Below are 17,127 nucleotides of genomic sequence, written 5' to 3'. Positions count from 1 at the left end.
TGAAATACCTTGATATTAAAAAACATGAAAGTCAAATGCTGCATAGAAAGATAGGCATGTTTTTATTTCTTGCACATCAAATGTTTTTCAATATGGTTCCAAACAAATTGTCAACTAAGCCATATATTTTTTAATATACTTGTCAGAGCCAAATGTGAGATCCTGAAAAAAAATAAAATAAAAAGCTAGGATTTCTAAGAACAGCAACTGCAGTGCTTACAAAGGTCTCTTTGGCCCATCACTTGATAAAAATGCTCAGATTTTACGTCTCATTATTCTGAAAGCTCACAACTGCTGTGTAGAAAAATTAAAATTTCCTGTTGATTTCCCAACCAATTAATTAGACGAATGTATGGTCCCATTCTTTCTTTGGTACTTTATAAAATGATTGATATTTTTGGTAGAATACAGGAAGAGTCTGAAGTCATGCTGGAATGCGCCCAAGAGCCACATGGACCTAGATGTAAAACTCGGTTTGCAATCCCAGTGCCATGTTTGCTGTTTCCCCTTACGTGAGAGAACTGACCCTTCTGAAGTTGTGTTTCTTCACATATAAGATGGGAACCATAGTATACAACTTGCAGAGTTCTTGTGGGGACTGGATGGACCCCACTACGGAAATGGCATTCTTTCACCATAGTTATTTATTCTGTATGCTGAGCATATAATCCCTGGAGTGGGATTCTATGAAGAAAGAATCCTCCAGCAGGATTAAAGGAAGACTCATTAACAACCTACGATATTCAGATGATACAATCTTGCTTCCTGAAAGCTAAAAGGACTTAAAATACTTACTGATGACGATCAAAGAGCACAGCCTTCGGTATGGGTTGCACCTCAGTGTAAAGAAAACAAAAATCCTTACCACTGGACCAATAAACAATATCCATATAAATGGAGAAAATATTGAAGTTGCCAAGACTTCAATTTGCTCAAATCAACCATCAACACTCATGGAAGCAGCAGTCAAGAGATCAAATGACGTATTGCATTGGTCAAATCTGCTGCACAAGACCTTTCTAAAGTGTTGAAGAGCAAAGATGTCAGCTTGAGGACTAAGGTGCACCTGACCCAAGCCATGGTATTTTCAATAACATCATATGCATGTATGAGAAAGTTGTACAGTGAATAAGGAAGACCATGGAAGAATTGATGCATTTGAGTTATGGTGTTGGAGAAGAACACTGAAAGTACCATGGACTGCCAAAAGAACAAACAAATCTGTGTTAGAAGATGTACAGTGAGAGTGCTCCTTGGAAGTCAGGATGGCCAGACTTTGTCTCTCATACTTCGGACATATTGTCAGGAGGGGCCAGTCCCTGAAGAAAGACAGCATGCTTGGTAAAGTGGAGGGTCAGAGAGAAACAGAAAGACCCCCAACAAGATGGATTGGTACAATAGCAGCATCAATGGACTCAGGAGCAGCAACGATTGTGAGGTTGCCGCGGGACAGGGCAGGGTTTCATTTTGCTGTGCATAGGGTCACTATGAGTTGGTACCAACTCGATGGCACCTGACAACGGCAACTACAATGCACATTCCCACAAGAGGCATCCAATTGCGCTGAGGCCATTCCAATCCTCCACTTAGAAGAGCAATGTACTGGAACACACTTAGTTTTCAGTGTGGCTCCCTCGGCTATGTGGCTGATACTGAGTTCTGTTGAGTAGATCCCACCCATTGTAACCTCATAGGACATAACAATGTATAAGAACAAGTGTGTTCCAATGAGGTCACCCAGTAAGGTGATCTGCTCCCACCTGGATAACAGCCTCGGAAGCCCTATGGAGTTTATCACCTGAGGTCTCTTCTGACTTGACCACACTAATTACTTTTCAATGATAGAGATGACATTTCTTAGCCTAAATTCCAGCTCCAATGCCAAGAGCAGAAGAGAGAGCACATTTCTTCAGAGACATGGCTGAGGTCCAGGCAGTTGTTACGTCCCTATGGGACCAACTTCCTGAGCAGGACTCCCTGCCTCTTCAAAGCAATTCCCCCAGGAACGGGCCTTGACAGATTGGAAGCAAAACACATTGAGTGGCAGAGTCCAGTTACCATGTAGATGCTTTGGTATTTTAGGGACATTTTCACATTCTCCGCTGGGAACACAAAAGCTTTGGAACTGGGTCTCTGAAGTAGAATTCAAGTTTTATTTCAACTCTCTGAAATGGGACCCTTCCATTTTATTCCTTCACTTTTGGGGAAGAGGTTTGAGAAGCATCAGAAAGAGAGAAGCTTGGGGAATACTGATGAGGAGGCCGTCACACCACACTGCACACTCCTGTTGTTGTTGTGGTTGAGCACTATGGAATCGATTCCGACTCATAGCGACCTTGTATAGGGTTGCCGAAGAGTAGCTGTTAGTTTAAACCAACGACCATGTTGTTCAAACCAACCTTTTGCTCCAGTACTTGTCCTACAGCATGTCACCTGAGGGCATGGAGACTGGGTGTTCTGGCTGAGATGCCTGCAATTCCTCCTTTTAGAACAGGAGCTCATGCCTCCTCCCTGGCACCTGGGTCATCTTGGTTGGCTATGGATACCAGCAACAATTTCCAAGTGAAGGATGCTGTAACTCGTGGCTCTGGTTCTTCTTGGTTCGCTCAAATCGTCATCACGCTAGCCATTTCACAATGGTGTTTGATTGGTCAGACTGACACTGGGCTCAGCGGGGCCTTCTTCACCAGTGGGGGAATTGGAGAGTAGAAGACCTTTCCACTCTGACAGGTGGAGGGACGATCTGGAGGGAATATGTCATTGCTGCTCTAGAAGTGGGCGTTTCTGTAGCTTGGTGGGACACTAATTTCTGCCACGTTAGTGTCGTATGCTAACATGGCTCCCATTACACACGGATCCAGGTGTTGTTGTGAAGGTGCTTGTCGATGTGAACTGAAATCCGTATCAGCTGATTTTGAGTAAGGGACAAAATGCTAGATTGTCTTGGTGGGCCTGATCCAGTCAGTTAAAGAGCATTACCAGCAGAGCTAAGACCTCCCAGAGGACAAAGACATTTGGCCTTCAGACAGCAGCATCAGTTCCTGCCTGCCACTTCCGGCCTCATCTTCTTCATCACCTGCTGAATTCTGGACTTCTAAGCCCAGCCCCACAGCTGTAAAAATCACTTCCCTGCCACCAGTTACTTGATACATACATGCTGTTGCTGTTGGTAAGCACTGTCGAATCAGTTTCAACTCATTGTAACCCTGTATAGGGTTTCCAAGGAGTGACTGGTAGGTTTGAACCACTGACCTTGTGGTTAACAGTCTAGTGCTTGTCCCTACAGTGGCACACCAAAACATCATATATTAAAAAAAATGCATCTTTTTTATTGGTTCTTTGCCTCCTTTGGAACCTAACTAAACTCTGAAGTCCTATCTCCCACATTCCTCGTGCCCCCAAATTACCACCAACCTTTCCTCCAGAAATATCTTCGGGAAAAATGGTGCAAAATGGTGTTACCTACTGCAAAATGCATACACCACTAACTTTAGCTAGCATACGCGTTCTAAATGTATTCAATGTCTTACCTAAGTGGGCCAGTAAACAGCCTTCAGTATTTATAAAAAACCATACATCAAATGACATTATTTTCTTTATCAATTCAGTGTGCATTTTAAGGCAAATGCTATTGTTAAAAAGTATGTCCTTGTTTGTGTTGTACTTTGATAGCACCAAGCAAAGTTGGTTTTTTTTTTTGTATTCAATGTATTTATTTTTGCTGAATGTTTATCTGAGCAATTTCTTAAAAGTGCTCTAGATATCCCCAAGAAGCTCTGGTAGATCCATGGTTAAACACTTAGCAACTAAATGAAATGTCAGTGGCTTGAAGCCTCCATCAGCTCCATGGGAGAAAAGATCTTACAGTTTGCTCCTGTGAAGATTCCAGCCGAGGAAACCCTCGGGAGTAGATCTATGTTGTTATGTGGGTTTGATGAGTCTGAACTGGTTCCATGTGCACAACATAATTATAGCAAAACTCAGATTCAACTATTCACTAGCTTTCCTACGGAATGTACTTTTCAGCAAAATTTACAAAATTTCATCAAGGAGGTCTGTCCTCACTTTATGCTGCCATTAAAATGAATAATTTTAAAGATTCGGGAACAAACCTAAAAACGTTTATGATTTAATATCAGGTGAAGAAGACTAGAAGCCTAAGTTAACTGCAGCTCGGGTTCTGATAGTGAATATATGTTGTTACTGTTCAGTGCCCTTGGGTCAGTTTTGACTCGTAGCAACTCTACATAGGATTTTTCGAGGCTATAATCTTTGTAGGAGCCGAAAGTCTTGTCTTTCTCCCTTAGAGTGTCTGGTGAGCTCGAACTGCTGACCTTTTGGTTTACAGTCAGTGGATTATTCTACAGAACTACTGCACTCCCTCAATGTATGTATGGATATAGGGGGAAATACGAAGGAATATTCACAGAGGAATATGTCAATATTGCTAGTGTTCTCGCATTTACAACCCTTAATAGCGTAGTGGTTACGAATCAGGCTGTGAACCTTAAGGTCAGCGGTTCGAAACTACCAGCCGCTCCTCGGGAGAAAGATGAGGCTTTCTACTCCTGTAAAGATTTACACCCTCGGAAACCCTGTACAGGGTCGCTATGGGTCGGAACCGACTCGACGGCACTTAACAACAACAATCCCATTATATTGCGCTACCATTTAAGAAATGTTATGCGAATATGTTGCTTCATCAGTCCAAACTTTTCAAGGGTATTTTACAATGAGCTCCCTGTTTTTGAGCGCAGAGGAGAAAGAAGTGATGAATCTACTTAAATCTAGATTTTCAGCCTTTAGAATTGGGTATCAGTCACTTCTTCATTGCAACAATCTTTTCTGATAAACTAAGTGGAAATTTAGGAAAAAGAAAAGCTTGTTTCGATGGTCTTTTAGTATATTGAAGTTTAACTAGTTTAGATGCAACACTATAAACTCACACCTCATAAATTAGGAGAAATCTATTCACTGAGCTGTAATTGTCTAAGGAAAATTTAGCTCTGGTATCATTTTTAAGGTGCTATAATTTTCATATCTGATCTTTGTTGAAAGAAGATTAGCCATAGGGCACTGGCCTCTCTGAAAGCTAAAGGAAACATATGGCCAGCTATCAACAAGGAGAAGCAAAGAGAAAAGTCATAATTCTTAACCTAGCTTTCCATTCCTGGTTTCTTTGTCATTCTCAGAAAGACTCTCTGAGCATGGATTTTCAGAATCAAAAGTTCCTAGCTCCAACCAGAAGGATGTAAAAGTCAATTTCCAAAGTTCATAGTGTAATAGGATAACTTCTCAAAGATCTTGTTCATTTTCATTATGAAAAGGAAAAACTACACAAAAGCCGCTGCTGCTGCATGCTGTCAAGTGGTCCCCACTCAGAGTGACCCTGTAGAGGGTTTCCAAGGGTGTTGATCTTCACAAGCGCCTAAAGCCTCATCTTTCTCCTGAAGTGTAGCTAGCTGTTGGATTTGAACTGCTCACCCTGCGGCCAGCAGCCCAATATATAATCAGCTGTGTTCCCAGGGCACCCAGCAATGAAGTACACACACTGGCATTCACAAAATAAGATGTTGTTGTTGTTAAGTGCCGTCGAATTGGTTCCAACCCATAGCGACCCCGTATAGGGTTTCCGAGGAGCAGCTGGTGAGCTTGAACCACCAACCTTGCAGTTCAAATGGCTTTTCAGCCTGGCGCATTAGCCCACAGCGCCACCCCAGGACTCCACACAATAAGATAGCAGAAATAAAACTATTCTCCATCAAGGTACAGCGGCTAATGCTCTTCACAGTCTCACCTCAAAGATCAACAAGTCGGTAACTTGTTGAAACACAACCCTGGTAGCACAGTAGTTAAGTGTGCAGTTGGTGATTTGAACTCACCATGTGTGGAGTCTGCTTCCATTAACATTGCATCCTTGGGGAGCATTTCTGTCCTGACTGCCCACTGCCACTTTATTGAGATGCAGGAACTTCTGAGGAAATGTCAGTGAAGAAAATAATGGAATTTAGTTCATTTCTTGATACCCACCAGAAGGGTTTCCTTGTCCAGGTCATCAGAGATGGACGCGGGAACCAGGGATGGGTGAGCTTACTCAAGTGGAGACTCCCAGTGGGTCCCAGATTTTCCTTAGTGAGGTGGCACTAGTGCTAACCAAAAGGCCGGTGCTGCTTCCAACCCACCAGGAGATCTGCTTCCCTAAAGCCCACAGCCTAGGAAACCCTATGGGGTAGGTCAACTCTGTGAGGAGGGATCCACTCAGCGGCACCCAACCACAGTGCTAGCAGCATCTCAGTGATCTTAGATCTCTTCTCCTTCTCCCCAAATTTGCAAGTTGAAGTTTTCCTCTGATTTACCCTCCTCATAAAGGAGCCCTGGTGGCACCATGGTTGAGGGTTGGCTGCTAACCAAAAGGTCAGCAGTTCAAACCCACCAATGGCTCTGTGGCACAAAAAGCTGGTGATCCGCTCTCATAACCATGAGAGCTTCAGAAACCCTAGGGAGCATTTCTGTTCCGTCATGTGGGGCTGACATGAGTCTGGACGGACTTGACGGAGAGCAACACTTGCTGTCTGCATATAAGTCATCACAATCTCTGCTTGTGCCGCCATCTTGGCTTTTCTCAAATCACTCTTTTTCTCTTCACTTCCAGTGAGTCCCTGTGGCTTCCACTCCCATCCTGCTCTCTTTATCACATCTGTCCTCGTTCTGTCTCCTCTCTACTGAACGGCTTGACTTCCACAACCAAAAAAACTTCCTTTGTCGTTCCACAACCAAACAAACTTCCTTTGTCCTTCATGCAAAAGCCTCAACATAGCTCAGAGTCTGGGTTGTCTCCCCCATCGTGATTTGAAGGGTATCCCCCACAAAAGGAGTCACATGGACATCCTCACCCCTGTCCCTGTAAATATGTTCCTGCTTAGAAACCGGAGTTTTCTTTGGTCTGTTAATGAGACCATACCAGAGTACAGTGGGTCATCAATGCCATCACTTGAGTTATAAAACGAGCAGATGAGAGAGAGAGACGCATGCCCGGGGGAGTGCAGACACCAGGTGAAGACAATCCACAAGATAAATTACACCAAGACTTGCCAGAAGACACCAGGAACCAGCAGAGAGGCCACAGGAGGACTCCAAGGGCTGAGACCCCTGACTTACACTTTCAGCCTTCAGAACTGTGAGAAAGAATAAATGCATATTCTTCAAAGCCCCCACCTGTGGTGTTCCTGCTGCTCCAGTCTTCCACTTCTCCACCTACCACCCTATTTTGCACTCCTTCCCTGTGGAACACTGTGCTCCCAGAATCCTTTCCCATTCTTCATGTCTCAGCGTGCATGTCTCAATTCCTGGCACTGAGGAGGCACTCATAAATATTTGTTATCGATTGAACAAATCTGTCTTAGCAGAAGCACAGCCAGAATGCTCCTGAGAAATGAAGAGGATGTTTGTCTCACTTACTTTGGACATGCTGTCAGGAGAGACCAGTCCCTAGAGAAGGACATCATGCTTGGTAATGTAATTGCAGTTGTTAGGTGCTGTTGAGTAAGTTCCGACTCACAGTGACCCCTTGCACCACAGAACCTTGCACCATCTTCACAATCGTTCCTACTTTTGAGCCCAGCACTGCTGCCACTATACCAATACCTCTTTGAGGGGGCGTCTTCCTCTTTTTCTCTAACCCTCCACTTTTCCAATCATGATGTCCTTCTCCAGGGACTGGTCCCTCTGACAACACATCTAAAGTATGAGAGACAAAGTCTTGCCATCATCACTTCTAAGGGGTCTTCTGGCTGTACTTATTCAAAGAGGATTTGATTGTTCTTGGTAAAGTGGAGGGTCAGCGACGCAGAGGAAGCTGAACTGAGAGAGTGGCTGCAACAACCCTCTGAAGCTGAGCCAGGCTTTTGAAGATGGTGCAGGATCTGGCAGTGTTTGCTTCTGTTGTCCATCGGGTTGGAATTGACTTGACAGCAACCTAACAACAACAGGAGCTGACTGATTACTGCATCCATTATTGTCCACACACCCGCCCACAGAATCATCCGATGAGTTCTCCGGGTGTGGGATGTGACTAGACTTGATTTTCTAACTTCTCACTTTTAGTTACGACTCTCTTCCATGCTTGTCCAAGTGGATTTATCCTCCAGTTTTAATATGGTGATTGAATGCAATGATTAATTCGAAACTATGATTAAGTTTTTCACTAATATACTGACACATCCCAATAAATCTCATTTACTAAAAGTGTTCATTTTTTGTTGCAACTAGGCAATGTTTTTTTTTGTATGTTATCTCAAGAGTTAAAGATCACACTTGGAAAATGCATTCCTTTGTAAACTGTACCAAAGTTATAAAGTGCTAAAAACAGGCTATATGTTCCCATGCCAGAGTCATGTTTTCTTGTCTTTAGGACACCACTAAATCACAGCTTAGTGTCATCAGAGAATATTGAATTTTACACAGCTTACTTTAAAGCCAAAAAATTGAACATAACTCCTTTTCAATAGATACAAAATCTAATAGTAAACTACTCAAAAAGACAGATAATTTATATTGCTTCTCACAACAAAATAAGCAATAAAATGAAGAATTATGAGAATCATACTACATCAAGGAATTAAAATAAATGAGAAACTATAAACTCATAACAGTGCTAAATAAAGTCAGAAAAAATAGGAGATATTGATTTCAGACCTCTACAATTAAATAGGAATCCTGGTGTGGCTTTGTAGGATAAGTACTCGATCATAAGGTCAGTTTGAACCACAAGGTCCATGGTTCAAACCCACCAGCCACTCCTCAGAAACCCTATACCGGGCACTATGAGTCAGAACTGACTCGATGCACTTAACAACCACCACCACCACCACAACAACAACAAAGAAATAAATCTTTATAAACATAGGGATAAATACCTTAGTAGAAAATGAGCAAACAGAATGTGTTGTGGTTGTAAAGGGTTGTCAAGTGGGTTTTGATTCCTAGAAAACCATGTAAAGGGTTTCTGAGGGGTGGATGGTGGGTTTGAACCACCCATTTTGAGGTTAGCAGTTCAGAGTTTATCTTACAGTGCCACATCAGGACTCAAGAAAGTATAATATGATCTATAAAATAAGTACCCAACTAGAGTGCATTACAGACAGACGAGTATGCATAATAGAAACAGGCTAAAGGTCCTGTCCAGATAGGGAGAAATACTTGGGCCATCCCATGCATTTAGGGTGCTGACTGAGATCTTAGCTAAGCAGATCGAATAGAACTTTCTCCGCATGTTCAATTCCTCAAATCAACTTCTCATGGTATTTATTCCAAGAGTACAGTTCATTGTGTTGTGAACTTTGCTTTTAGAAGCTCAGATCTGATCCATCATTTGCATCCTGGAGGAGGAAGTGGAAAGCATGTGAACATGTCTGGGTTTGGGACAGTCATGTGACTCCCCAAATTGGTATGCCCAACTTCAGAGAGGTTCTCTTGCGTGGGCTAAAATTCCTTTTGCGTTTTTCCCCACGTCTTTTATGAAGTCAGTTAAGGATAAATTAACAATAATATTGCAAGAACAGATACAGCCCTAAGATTGACATAATTCCATGTTTCTGACTTTACAGCTGATTTCATTTTGTCGGAGTAGAAGAGAGAGAGATTTCATGATGACATTGCATCAATTATAACCCTTGTAAAAGTTGTCAGAAGCCAGGGCTGAGCAATTTTACTTGACTTGTTGCTGTTAAGTGCCAACCCTGTATGAGGGTTTCTGAGGAGAGGCTGGTGGGTTTGAACCACCGACCTTGTGTTTAGCTGATCCTACAGTGTTAAACCAAGATGACATAATCCAACCAAACATTTCTCAACATAGTCTATGTGTATAAAAATCAATGATCTTAAGTAACATTAGAAATGACACATTCCCAAATGAACCCTTCAGGGGAAAACTCTTAAAATACGGAACCACATCCTAAGTGCATAGCTATTACGGGCTCGTTTGATATTCATTTTAATTGCAGTGACTATAATGAATTTACTTTGCATTCAAACAGATGTCACTAGCACTACTACAGAAGTTCCTATATAATTCAGTCTTAGTTAAGCCCGAGTAGATGGATATTTAAAATGGTGCATTACCATGGAGGAGGAAGGGGGGGGGGAGGGATGAAACCAATTACAGCAAACATTAGCTCCTTAAAACTGCAAATTAAAGATTTTTATTAAATTGTGTTCTTTCTTATTTTGACATCTACAGAATACAATACTAGAGGGAAACTTGCCGTACCAGCCGTTCCTGTTCCCTGTATGAGCTGTTCCATGTTAGTTACCCTGGCAAATAGAAATTGGGGCTGAGAAAAATGGCTCAGAAAAGTAGACTGACATTCATTTTACAGTATTTAGGGACTGACCTCTCCAAGGATTAAAAACACAGTCATGCCACTTGACTTGACTTGGAGAACCAGGTAATTAATTATCTGCCACTTTCTTCCAATGGGCCATAAATGCACGCAGATTCTCATTGTCTCCCACAGGAAGGACTGACAACTTGAATTTCAACAAGAGAGTCTGATGTCAACAATGAAATTGGGGTTTGTCCAGGTGTGGCTCACAGAAGTCTGTAGGGATGTTGTTTAAAAACAAGTCAGTGGGTCCACAGGGATCAGCCTCCAGAAGGCCCTGACATACAGTGCTGAACACATCCACCTGAAGTCTCCAGGAGGGACTCTTTGATGCATATTGTTTTAGAGTTCTGGTGTGACATTCTAGAATAAGCACTGGACTGCTAGCCACAAGGTCGGTGGTTCAAACTTATCAGCCGTTCCTTGGAAACTCTATCAGGGTCACTATAAGTAAGAGCTAACTCCACGAACCATAACTTAGTTTTCATTTCATTCACATCAGCACGCAGGCCCAAAGCACTAGCCCGTGTAAATGAAAGACCCGATACGTTCAGGTGCCCAAGAAGGCAGGGGGCATAGGATAAAATCATTTTCAAAGCACAAACTGTCAAGTCCAATAACCACTTCTGAGGGCCTGGAGGCCTGGGACATAGGATTTCATCTTTATCGTGAGGCCTTAGCTTTCAGCTTAGAGGCGCCTCACCTGAATGGGTGTCTGCAGGTGGAAAGAATATGGGAAAATGTAGCTAACACACGAGTATTGTCTTAAAGTACTTTTTCCTCTGGTCATTGACTGTAGGAGGCTCCTTTGAGGCTGTGGGGAGGAGGAAAGGGCTGAATATGGGGCTCCCCATCCACAGCTGAAAATGGGGTCTCCTCCCTCCCACCTGTAGGCTGACACACTTGGAAGACATTTTATGTTGCTAAATACCCAAAGGTAAATTCTGAAGGAGATCATACAAAGGGGCCCAGGGTCTCCCAGGCAGCACTGTGCTATGGGCCCGGCCTCACTGGTGGCTGCATCTGTGAAAAGGAGGCCAGTCAGGGACCTTTGCTGGGAAGACCCAGACAGGGAACCCTGACCTCATGGTCCTTGGTTGAATTGGCCTGGTGCTGGGAACAGGATCAAGCTCAGGTGAATGTAGAATACCACTGGTACACAGAGAGGGTCCCCATTTCCTACAGCTGCGGCTCCCAGACAGCAAATCAGCATCACCTGGGGCCTCCAAACTCTGGAACACACTCAGCCGTGCGGGTCCACAAACCCTTGGGTGTGGCTACCGCAAGGCGCTCTGACAACCCCAGGCCAACCAGATGGACAGCATCTGAGGAGCAGGCACCTGCTCCCAGGCAGAGGTCCAGCTCTGTGTTCCTGTCCTCTCACTCTGTCCCCCAGTCCCCAACCTTTACCTTCACTGATCTCCTAGACCTCTGCTGACCTTCCTTCCTGACCTGGGATGGCGGCGCCCCATCTCTGCACAGGCCTGAGTTCCTGGGGCCTCCTGTCTTCTAGCACCCATGAAGGACCCGCATCTCAGGCGTGTGGCCCAGGGTGTAACAGCTCTGCAGCCACACGCTGCCATATGGACTCAGCCAGCTGAGTCTGGCCATCGGACGGCCCACTGGGCTCAGCACACACAGCACCACTGCCAAAGTCAAGGCGAACCACCACGGTCCGCATCGTCTCCGCTCTGCAGGAATCCTTCAATGCCACCCTGCATGACCTCACACACCCACTCACCAAAGGCAGCCTGACCCACTTCATTGGAAATGGATGTCTGGGCGCTCAGTGTGTGCTCTGGGTCCCTGCACCCGACTCAAACCACAAGCCTGGCTCTGCAGGACTGTGTGGACGCAACACAGTGGACGGGCTTTGCCTGAAGAAAAGGTATTTCCAGTAGACTGGAAATTCTATCCTCTACAACCCTCACACACACACACAGTCATATGTACATAGATTCCCACACATGTTTATACAAACACACACTCACACACGCAGACTCTCCGCACACAAATGTACACACTCACATGTTCCTCCCCATATATACACATATATACACTTACATTCCTTCCCGCACACACACACATAGACACACCATACACACAGACTCTCCGCACACAAATGTACACATGCACACGTTCCTACCCCCCACACATATACACACTCACATAGAAATCCAATGTGCATATTCTCACAGATTCACCCGCACACAAACATGCACATTCCTCCAACATATTTAACCACATATACACACTTGTATGTACACAGACCCACCCATACAAATGCACACCCACACACTCATACACACTCACACACATACACACCCACTCACTGACACTTCTGCACACACTCAGTAACTCTCATATACACACACTCATATACATAATCAACTACCACACACACTCAAATATGTGCACACTTACACATACATGCATGCGAGTACACACTTATAAACCCCTACTCGTGTATGCTTACACACATTCCCACAAAGTCTTTCACATATGAGAAGGCTTCAAAAAGTTCTTGTGATTTTCTGGGTCCATTTTGAAGCCCCCTTGTCTGCACACACTCACACATAAACACAAGTGTGCACCCTAAAGTATTCCTGAAAGATACTATCATGAATCACCTTCAGGTCCAACTTCGTCAGAGCAAGGCACTCTTCAAAGACTTGACAGAGTCCCAGAATGCCAGCGCTCTTCCTGCACGTGACAGACGAGCAGAAACCTGGCCACACAGCTGCACAACTCAGAGAATGATGGTCCCAGGGAAAGCTGACAGTAACTTGTGCTCAAAGTGAGTGCTGATAATGAAGCATCAATCACACCCAACACACACACACACACACACACACACACACACACGTGCGCGAGAATCTGCAAGAACACCCCTGTACTCCAACTATGACGACGAAAGCGCACACCTGCCCAGCTTCCTCCACTAGAAACAAGCCGATGATTGTTTTCCTTATTTCCAACCACCTGCATACTGGGAACCGGACTCACATAATAAGCCACGTGTTTGCACCTGTTGGAATGTTTAGGCAACTCCAAGCCCCAGCTGAGGTTGTAATTACAAGGCACGTCGTCGCCTACCTGGCGTGTTGAGCAGCCGCGACATCTTGCAGAAGTAGGAGACGTACTGCTCACAGTACTCGGCACTGCTGGTGATAGCGCCGATCTGGTCCAGTGAGGCACTGTACACAAGCTGGGTCACCGAGGACCTCTCTGGCGTGTAGCCGACCACTGTCGTCTGCATCTGCAGGTCGTGTGACATGATGGTCCACACTTTGTCCTCTGGGGAGAGAGCAAGGGCAGCAGGCGGTTGGTACGCAAATGCCAGGAAGTAATTGAGTTGCACGTTACCTGGGGTTCACCCAAACTGCTGAGGAACGATTCTGCCAGCTGCCCCTGGCTTTTCCTCTGCTCTGATTTTGTTTTTATTGGCAAAATAGGAAAGCCGTCTTTTCCTATAAACAGTTCCCAGATACGGTCTGAGAATAATGGATGGATAGCTGTGTATCTGCCTGATGCTCCGTGGGTCTTGTTCTTGGACCTATGGCTCCTTCCTGGTTCATATGCCCACCCCCAAGCTGATAAATGATAAACATCTGCTCTTTCCCACAGAATATGCGCTCTCAGAAGCCACATGTCCTTCAACCTGCCATGAGCTCTTGTGTTGTGTTCTGTTACCAGGATGCTCGACATGTGCAGGACAATGCAGATGAGGAATGTGGACTATGTGGGACCCTGGAAACCGCCGTGTGAGGAGAGCAGGGGCAGATGACACCCCAAAAATCCAACCAGCTGCTGTGGAGTCGATCCCCAGTCCCGGCAGCCCCCAGTGTGCTGAGAAGGCTGCTGGACGGGGTTTTCAAAGGAGCTCTGGTAGCATAGTGGTTACGAGTCGGGCTGCTAACTCCAAGGTCGCCAGTTTGAAACTACCAGCTGTTCTGTGGAAGAAAGATGAGGCTTTCTGCTCCTGTAAAGATTTATAGCCTTGGAAACCCTGTACAGGGTGTCTATGAGTCAGAACCGACTCCACGGCACATAACAATAACAACAACAACCCTTTACGGGTCTTCGGAGGCATCTGTGGATGGGTTTGAACCACAAACCTTTCAGTTTACAGCTGTCCTGGATTGAATTGTGTTCCCCCTCAACATGTGTCCTCTCTCTGAGAGGCTGGGCAGTTCTGTAACCCTGCAGTCATCACTCATGATGTGAGCTGATGGGACCAGCCCATGCGTTCTAAGGGGCCTGTGGTGGAGAGCAATGCCCTGACTCAGGCCAGAGCCATGGTCTGCTCCAAGGGGAGGGAGATGTGAGCAGAGAGAGAGGGACCCAGTACCACTAAGAAAGGAGAGGCAGGACCAGAGAAAGCCCTTGGGAAACAAGGGCCCACATGCTGGGTCGATCCCATCACAGCCAAGACTGAAGCCAAGACACAGCGAGATCTCCAAGGAAAGCTGGATCTACAGATGCCAAGAGGACATCTGTACAAAGGCCTCATCCCAGAACCAAGAGAAAGGGAAAGCCTTCCTGAATGTGGGCTTCTAGCCTCCTAAATGGTGAGTCCTGGCGTGGTGCTGTAGGCTAAGCACTGGGCCACAGGGGCGGTTTGAACCACAAGGTCAGCAGTTCAGACTCACCAGCCGCTTCTTGGAAACCCTATACAGGGTTGCTATGAGTCAGAACTGACCCGATGGTGTTTCCCAGCCTGTGAGAGAACACATTTCTGAGTGTTAACACCACCCACTAGGATGATTTCTGTCACAACAGCATGAGACCCGGGACAGAACAGATTTCTCAGCCCTTTGCACCACCAGGGGCTTCTGACACAAGATTAAACAAAGCAAAACAAAACCCCACTATCATCCAGTGAGTTCTGACTCATAGTGAGCATACAGAGGGTTTTCAGCGTTGTGAATCTTTCTAGGAGCAGCCACAGCTTTCTCCTACATAGCTGTGGCGGGCTCTCAAGTGCCAACCTTGTGGTTGGCAGCCAAATGCTTAACCCACAGCTTCACTGGGGGTCCTTTCAGATCTTTGTGTTAAATACACTCTATTTGAATTAGGATCGTCCCATCGAACTCACAATCTCACTGTTTTAAATACATACCTATGTCCTAGAATGTCCACTGAATAAGGCCCAAAGCAAGAACAACCCTGGTCCCTGTCGTAGACCTCCTATACCATTCTTCACAAAGATTAAACATAGATTTCTGGAGAAAGAGGACATACAAGGTGAGCTCTGACCATATTATCTCCCCAGAAAGTGATCAGGTATCAGAGGAGGACAAGAGGACCAGAGCAGGTCCACACCCAGGGCCTATGGAACAGCCTCCCATTGGCCAAAAAAGGGTCAACTTGGACATGAGTGGGAATGCCTTGTCATGCATGGATTCATTCACATCAAGAATACAGAAACCTATGAACTTATTAAGGAGCCCTGGTAGCGTAGTGGGGTGCACATTGGGCTGCTAACCGCAAGGTCAGCAGTTCAAATCTACCATCTGTTCCGCAGGAGGAAGATGAGACACTCTACTCTCTTAAAGATTTACAGCCTGGGAAACCCTACACAGGGTCACTATGAGTGGGAACTGACTTGAGGGCACATCACCATCACCACCATCACCACGAGCCTTCGACAGAAGAACTGTTTACCCTTGGAATACTGTGGGTCACTGCTATGGTTGAATTGTGACCCCATCTCAACAGATGTCGAAGTTGCAACTATGTCCCTCTGTGAATGTGACCTGGTTTGGAATTTGGGTTCTAAAGATACAATTAGTAGAAATGAAGTCATACTGGAGTCGGGTGGGCCCTAATTCAATGTTTGGTATCTGTCTGTTTCTCTAAGAGGGGGGTTGGGAAGACAGCCATGTGAGGACAGATGCAGAAGCTGGAACGCCAGCAGACACTGAAGAGCCCGTAGTGAGAGCACACAGTTCAACACGCCAGGCAGCCAGCCACACTTTCTCCGAAGGCTCCCGGGAGACCCTGTGCAGAGCCAAAGCTCTCAGCTGCTGATGCCCACACAGCTTCTGGCTTCCTGGGGCTAGTGGCAGCATCTCGCCAGTTTCCACCGGCATCCTATAGTGGCATCTTCCTTCTGGTCTTTGTTTTTTCTTCTCACAGGGATGAAGGTGTGGACACATACTCTGACATCCAGGCCACACCTCCCTTCATGGCCCAGCCTTTCAGGCCCTGTCTGCCCTCCTGCCTAGGACTCTCGCTGGCTCCTCACCATCATGTTGCTCAAACATGAGGGGATGCCAGGCCCTACAGCCTTGAAACCTGAAATTCAGTCTAGAAGGTCCTTCCTCAAGCATCCTCAGGGCCCACACATCTTGGATTTCACTGAGTGTCCACTTTACCTCTGGACCACTGCCATCTCCTATATCCATTCCACTCCTCTGACTCAGCATCTCTAGGACTCTCCCCCTCTGACTCAGCATCTTCAGGACTCTCCCCCTCTGACTCAGCATCTCCAGGACTCTCCTTCTCTGACTCAGCATCTCCAGGACTCTCCTCCTCTGACTCAGCATCTCCAGGACTCTCCTCCTCTGACTCAGCATCTCCAGGACTCTCCCTCCTCTGACTCAGCATCTCCAGGCCCCTCCCCCCTCTGACTCAGCATCTCTGGGACTCTCCCCCTCTGACTCAGCATCTCTAGGCCCCTCCCCCTCTGACTCAGCATCTCCAGGCCCCTCCCCCTCTGACTCAGCATCTCCAGGCCCCT

General features: G+C 45.8%; 1 protein-coding gene across 1 annotated transcript in view; it reads right to left on the bottom strand.

The window, feature by feature from the left end:
* Positions 1-17,127, bottom strand: part of CNTNAP2 (contactin associated protein-like 2) — a 1,478,157-nt gene that overhangs the window by 548,997 nt on the left and 912,033 nt on the right. The window contains exon 14 of the mRNA XM_006861289.1: positions 13,479-13,679. Coding sequence (XP_006861351.1) covers positions 13,479-13,679 — 201 coding nt within the window. The remainder of the gene's footprint in view (positions 1-13,478; positions 13,680-17,127) is intronic.

The sequence above is a fragment of the Chrysochloris asiatica genome, unplaced genomic scaffold, assembly GCF_000296735.1.
Source record: "Chrysochloris asiatica unplaced genomic scaffold, ChrAsi1.0 scaffold00041, whole genome shotgun sequence".
Lineage (NCBI taxonomy): Eukaryota > Metazoa > Chordata > Mammalia > Afrosoricida > Chrysochloridae > Chrysochloris > Chrysochloris asiatica.
This window is presented reverse-complemented; position numbering and strand designations above follow the sequence as displayed.